Source organism: Calidris pugnax, unplaced genomic scaffold, assembly GCF_001431845.1.
Source record: "Calidris pugnax isolate Ruff unplaced genomic scaffold, ASM143184v1 scaffold5, whole genome shotgun sequence".
In the NCBI taxonomy this organism is placed as follows: Eukaryota; Metazoa; Chordata; class Aves; order Charadriiformes; family Scolopacidae; genus Calidris; species Calidris pugnax.
This window is the reverse complement of record NW_015090814.1, coordinates 4680356-4686750: the sequence shown is the minus strand read 5'-3', so window position 1 is coordinate 4686750 and position 6395 is coordinate 4680356. Positions and strand designations below refer to the sequence as shown.

The window sequence follows — 6395 nt, the reverse complement described above, 5'->3', positions numbered from 1 at the left end:
AGGATTACCTCTTCCACAAGAAGGTCCACGCCACCCATTAGCCAGGAGGGACACCTCCTCCACCAGCTTCGCCCGTGCTATGGGTCTGTGGTGGTGTGCACACGCCGCAGGAGGTGACGTTGTGACCCTCACGGTGGTGACTCTTTGGATACATCCAGTCTCTCTGGAGCCAGGGGATATTTCTGAGTGCAGGGGGTTTCTCTCCTGAGAACCCTGATGACGCGCCGGGATGAAGCCCATCATGCACTACCCCACCTTTCCTTTCCTCGCCTCCCATATCCTAATTTTCCCAAAAGGGAAAGGCAGGCAGGAGGGAATTCCACCTCCCATCGACCTCTTGTGCACAAATATCCCTGTGTGGAGTGTCCCCGTGCCTCTAATGCACCACCTCTATGGGGACTGCCTGGTGCAGTCCCTACCAAAGCTTGCGTGAGGGACGTTTTTATCAAGTGCATTTCCCAAAGCCCGTTTATTTTAACCTGTTTATTTTGTGTGGGTGCACGACCAGGTATGGGCTCTTCTTCTCCTTAACATGCAAGTCTTTTAATGGCTCTTATTTGAATGTGAACTGTCTCAGAGATGTTGATTGCTGGAGCAGCATAAGGGTATTTTATTTATTCCATCCCTCAGCTGGCCATGGGGACCTTCAGGACATTGAGACACCAGCTCTTCCAGAGGATGCTAAACCCCAAAATATCGCAGGGGGAGAGGGGCCAGGGGATGATGAAACAGCTGCGGGTCTAGCAGAGATATTGGAGATTGACTCTGCTTCCTCACAGTTTAGAAGACCAAATGTGAAGATAATTTATGCCCGGGCACCAGTGAGCTCTTGGGTGGGTCGCTAAGGGCCAAGTGGCCTCGTAGAGGTGTTGGTGCTGTGGGCTCAGCACAGGCCGGCAGCAGCCACGATCCCACCGCTGGGCTCTTCTGTCCCATAACCATCTTTGGTCCAGAAATTTGCCACTGTTGGGAGTCCTGGCCAGGTGGGCCTTGGGAGTGAGTCTTGATATGAAAGGTGGGCTCTTCTGCTCCCTGCTGCTGGCTCTATGTAGGATGGTGGCCGCTGAACTGTCACTCCCGAATGCTTTTAAAAATGCACCATGTACTAGTTCTCAAGGCAACAAAGGGTTTTAAAACCTTTCTCCTATCCTAAATCTTAAGATTTGAGGTGTAGGACAGACGATGCCAGGATTTCACAGCTCAGCCCCTAAAACTCTGCAGGTGGGATTCCCTCCCCAGCCTGCAGGAACACCTAAGCCTCCATGGGAGGTTTCACCCTCCGTTTCTCACTGACAATGCAAGCTAGGGTTTTTTCTATAGGAAGAGCTGCTCGTTTAGCTATGGGTAAGAAGGCTCCTTTTCTTAATAGCTCGCCTTGTTTCTTTTGCATTCTGACTTGGAGAAGAACCCCAAGTAACGCTTCAGATGTCCCATCCTCTTGTATGAGCAAACTTTGGCCCAGATCATAAGTATTTCTGAAATGATTAATGAAGAGCATTCCCTGGCAATGTGATACCTCATCTTGCTGGAGGTCTTGAGTATTAGGACCACTGCTGTAACTGGTGCAGAGTGCCTGGGACAATGAGGAGGGGGCTGTACATCCCAGGGGGGGTCCCTGTGTCCATGCGGGGCTGTGTCTTGCATCCAGGAGGGATAATGGAAGCCCTTGCTGGAGCTGGTTAATTAACACAGGTGATTTGATGTTACTGGAATGATGAGGTTCTCTTAATATCCTAGATGAGCTAGGATTAACGAAGACTTTGCACATAAGTATCAGAGATAAAAGCTTTTAATGTTATCTGCACATTTAATTATATCATGCAGCTGCTGTATCTATAAATATTGATTTGCACTAATTTTGTATGGTCTATTGTACCTTAAGTTGCTCTGTCCTCATTGTTTTCATGGTAAAAATATTTATAGATCCATTTACTTTTAAATAAAATTAAGGCCCAGCACTAGGCAGTACCTGAAATGAGCAAGCCATTAGTATTGTACCTACATGTAGGGTTTAGGGTATAATGAATATCACATTTTGTTCTTAATTTTTTTGGCTTATTTTAATATTGAAGATTCCTATAATACACCTGCTGTAATTTGTACATATTGAAGCCTGAGCTGGTGAGCTCTAAATGAGTAAAATTCACTCCTGAGCAGAAAATTATCACAGTATTTATGTCTACAAACCATGCTGAAATACAGGTGGGGGAACTGAATCCTACTTCCAGCTCCCTGCCCATCAGGAGGTGTTTTTTCCCCAGATGGACAGAACCCTGGCCAAGAGACACAGGAATTCTGTGTATAAAGTTTTTTTTCTGGCTCAGTCCCATAAATAACTCAGGATTTGGTGGAATCATCAGCTACTTCATGATGAAATCTGTTTAATTTATAGTCCTATGAAATGCATGGTTGGCTTCCCATGCAGGTGATCTCCTCGTTTCTTGCGAATGTGGGTTATTTATTAAGGTGGTTCATCTTGTGTAGTGCTTCTAACTGTGTGCATTTTCTTCTGCTTGAAGAATTGCCAAGTATCTTGTACTAAAATCTCAGCACCCCTCTCCTGTTTTTGATGAGTTTGTCCCTAAAAGTGCGTGTAAAGTTTCGCTTGTGACGGAAGGTACTGGTTGTCTTGCACATTTTAACTTGTGTATGTACATTTTGATGCTAATTATTGAGACTATTGCAATGAGATTCATAGAAAGGAGGAAAATAAATTATTGGAGGCTGTGGTGTACGCTAACAGGTGATGTGGTTTCTGGGTGATGCATCTAGGAGGTGTATTTTTGGTACTAGCAAAGGGGTGAAGGGTGATTTTCTGTGTTATTTGCAAGTCGTTAACAGAGTCTTGACTGTCCCTTAGAGGGAATTGCAGTCCTTGTCCCTCTGGGTAGCAGCTGAGTCCATTAGAAGTCAAAGGCACCCAATGTCTTGATGAATTGGGCTTTAAGTGTCCCAATAGCTCCTAGAAGCTGAGGCCATTCAGTTCTGGGTTGAGTTCACTCCCACTCGCAGCATTATGATGATGGATCCGGATCGAGCACTAAAAAAGGACATTTAACTACCTCCCCTATAGCATTTAACTACCCTACAGCATCCTCCTCTCCCCTTCTGAATAGCGAGTCCCAGCTGTGCTAGGGCTGGGGGCTAGTGGGGGTGGCATTTGGCCAGCAGCAGCCTCCTCAGCAGGGGGGGAGGAGAAATAAAGCAGCAGGAGGGAGGGCAGGCTGATTTTCTGCCTCCTCCCAGGAAAAATGCAGTGATTCTTGGTGCAAACACTGCTGTCCTCTCTGGACAGGGCTTAGGAAAGGTTAGATTTAGACCAGGGGATGCCCTTGGTATCTTCCTGGTGTTTCCCTCCCCAGGGATGTGCACATTTTATTGGCACCTTCTGTGGCCATGATGCCAGCAGCCCAGAAAAGGAGCAGCTTTGGGGAGCCCAGCAGGGTTTTGGGTATTTATTGACAGATAAGAGGGGAAGGTCTGTGCACACTGTTTTTCTTCATCTGACAGGTTCTGGGGGTGACTGCGCGGTGCAGAAAGCACGAAGGAGGAGGATCTGTAAGTCCAATCAAACAGGGAATATTGGTGACCAAGCCAAAATGGCCAAGCTCAATCCTTTGGCTGGGAAAGCCCAGCTGCTAGGTCCCTTCTGAGCAGGCACCACTGTCCTCTATGCTCCTGCTGGCCATTTCTGAGCTGAGGTTGCTCTGGGGCAGCTCTCCAGGACACCAGTCTGTGGCTCTGGGTGATGGACTAGATCCACCTCTCCCATTTCTTGGCATCATCAAATATGGGACAGAAGCAACATTTTCCATGACAGCAATTATAGTAATCATAGAATGGTTTGGGTTGGAAGGGACCTTCAAGATCATCCAGTTCCAACCCCCTGCCCTGGGCAGGGACACCTCCCACCAGACCAGGTTGCTCCAAGCCCCATCCAGCCTGGCCTTGAACCCCTCCAGGGATGGGGCAGCCACAGCTTCTCTGGGCAACCTCTTCCAGTGTCTCACCACCCTCACAGCAAAGAATTTCTTCCTAAAATCTAATCTAAATCTTATCTAATGTTCTATGGGCAATAGGTACCCACATTCCCCACTCAGTTTGGCTTAAGCAGTGGCTCTGGTGTAGTTTCCCTGGTTGGAGGCTCATTCTCACTGCCTTCCTCAAGGCAAAGGATTACAGAAACTCCGTGGCTCTTCTTTCTCCTAACTAGGATTTAAAAAGCTCCTGCCAAGGGGAGCAGCGAGTCAAGCCATTGGGATGAATCAGCCCCGTAGGACACCAGCTGATTTTAAGTGCTTTGCATTAACTGAGTTGTGGGGTTTTTTTAAATGTTAAATGGAAAGTGATCTAAATAGAAACCAGAGAGTGAGGGTAATCTTGGGTTGGGGTTTGTTGGGGCAGTGGGGAGAGCCTGTGTGAGGCTAACTCCTGAAAAACCCCTCCTTGGTGAATGACAATGGTGAGACAAAAAAAAAAAAACAAAAACAAAATAGGTGGTCCCAGAGCTCAGGCTGGTGAGTGCAGGGAACAAAAGGGCTGGCCACTGACATCTGCTGCCTCCGGCATCTCCCCACTCTTCAAATGACTGTCCCCATCCCCCTGTCCCACTGTGCTCCCCAGGGGAGACTCGGGGGAGAGGGAGGTGGTTAACCACCGAGGGAAGGCAAAAAAGCAGCAAGTAGCTTAATGAATTGGAGATAATGCCACGAACAAATATTGATTAGTGCCAAACTGTCCATTAAACAAGAGAGATCAGAGATCGTTCATCAGGGGAGCCCTGACTGGCTGTCCCCTTCTTCAGAACGCTGTTTCTCAGGGTCCTCAGTCTCCTCTGTGCCTCTGCAGCAAGGGCTGGGGTTTGTTTCACCCCTATGGACACACTCGCCATCACCTTCAATTCCCTTTTTACCCTCACACATTCATGTCCCCTTGAACCTTCTCCCTTCTGCCTCTACTTAGTGCAGGACCCTGGGCATGTGGAATGAATTATTGAATCATAGCATGGTTTGGCTTCAAAGGGACCTTAAAGATCTCACCTTGTTCCAACCCCCTGCCCTGGGCAGGGACACCTCCCACCAGACCAGGTTGCTCCAAGCCCTATCCAGCCTGGCCTTGAACCCCTCCAGGGATGGGGCAGCCACAGCTTCTCTGGGCAACCTCTTCCAGGGTCTCACCACCCTCACAGCAAATAATTTCTTCCTGAGGTGTCATCTCAATCTCCCCTCTTTCAGTTTAAAACCCTTCCCCCTCATCCTATGGCTCCCCTCCCTGATCCAGAGTCCCTCCCCATCTCTCCTGGAGCCCCTTTAGCGACTGTAAGGGTCTCTAAGGTCTCCCTGGAGCCTTCTCTTCTCCAGGCTGAACAACCCCAACTTTCTCAATCTGTCTTCATAGGAGACATGCTCCAGGCACAGGAGAGGTGCTCCAAAAGGGTGTCAAGGGACTTGGGTTTTGCTCGCTGCTTTCCTTCTTTTTTTGACCCCATGTAAAACACACGCAGATTTCCAGTGGGACCAGCAACTTTACTCAGCAACTCAGGCTTTACTAAGGCTTGATCTTCACCAGAGAATGCCTTTTCTGAAAAATAAGTCCCTTTGGGGTGCCTGGGGTTGGTTGTTGGCAGCTGAGGGGTATGTGGGAGCGCTGGAGAAGTATCCTCTGCCCATCCTACAGCGGGACCTGAGCTGCTCTACTCCATCTCCATCCCCAGCTGGTCGCTCTGCAGCAAGGACCATCCTGGAAACCTCAGCTTAGCTGCATTGTGGTGGTGGCAAACCAGGCTTAACTTCAGAGGTCTGGCTCTGACCAGTTTAGTCATGCAGAGAGTGCTGTCACACACCTTAGCAGGAGAATTCCACACAGTCCTCCTTCCCAGGGAAGTCTTGCTCTCCCACAAGTCACCCCACAGCAGCAGCCAGGGTGGCTCCATGGCCAGAGGGTGGGTGCTGGTGGCCAGCTGAGGGATCACCTGTATCGATTCTCTAATGGCTGTCAAGGTGGAGGGAAAGACTACTCTGCCACAGGCTGGGAGCTCTTAGCTGAGCCCCCATTAAAGGTTTCATTCAATAGCAATCTCTACTGAAGTAAATGGACAACAGCAACCCCCCCTCCCCACTGCCCCCCCAGCCCCTAATGCAAGAGCCATTACAGAGCAGGAAGGCAGCGCACAGGAACACATATTTCTGCAGTATCAGTTTCACCAACAGTCTCAAAAGACTTTTAATGAAAAGTGGAAATTTTTTTCTTTTTTTTTTTTTTTTTTTTTTTCAGGGACGTGAAAACCCCAAAGAAACAAGCAAAGGGAAATCCATTCAGCTTTCTTGAACCTCCCCCCACAGCTTGATGTGTGGCTATTTTCCACCCATGGACCCTTCAACGAGAAGGATCACCGG

The 6395-nt window shown here is 48.6% G+C and overlaps 1 protein-coding gene across 1 annotated transcript in view; it reads left to right on the top strand.

The window, feature by feature from the left end:
• Positions 1 to 229: 229 nt before the first annotated feature.
• Positions 230 to 6395, top strand: part of SLCO5A1 (solute carrier organic anion transporter family member 5A1) — a 271273-nt gene continuing 265107 nt past the window's right edge. The window contains exons 1-2 of the mRNA XM_014939600.1: positions 230 to 429; positions 2520 to 2617. Of these exons, the coding sequence (XP_014795086.1) occupies positions 230 to 429; positions 2520 to 2617 (298 nt within the window). The remainder of the gene's footprint in view (positions 430 to 2519; positions 2618 to 6395) is intronic.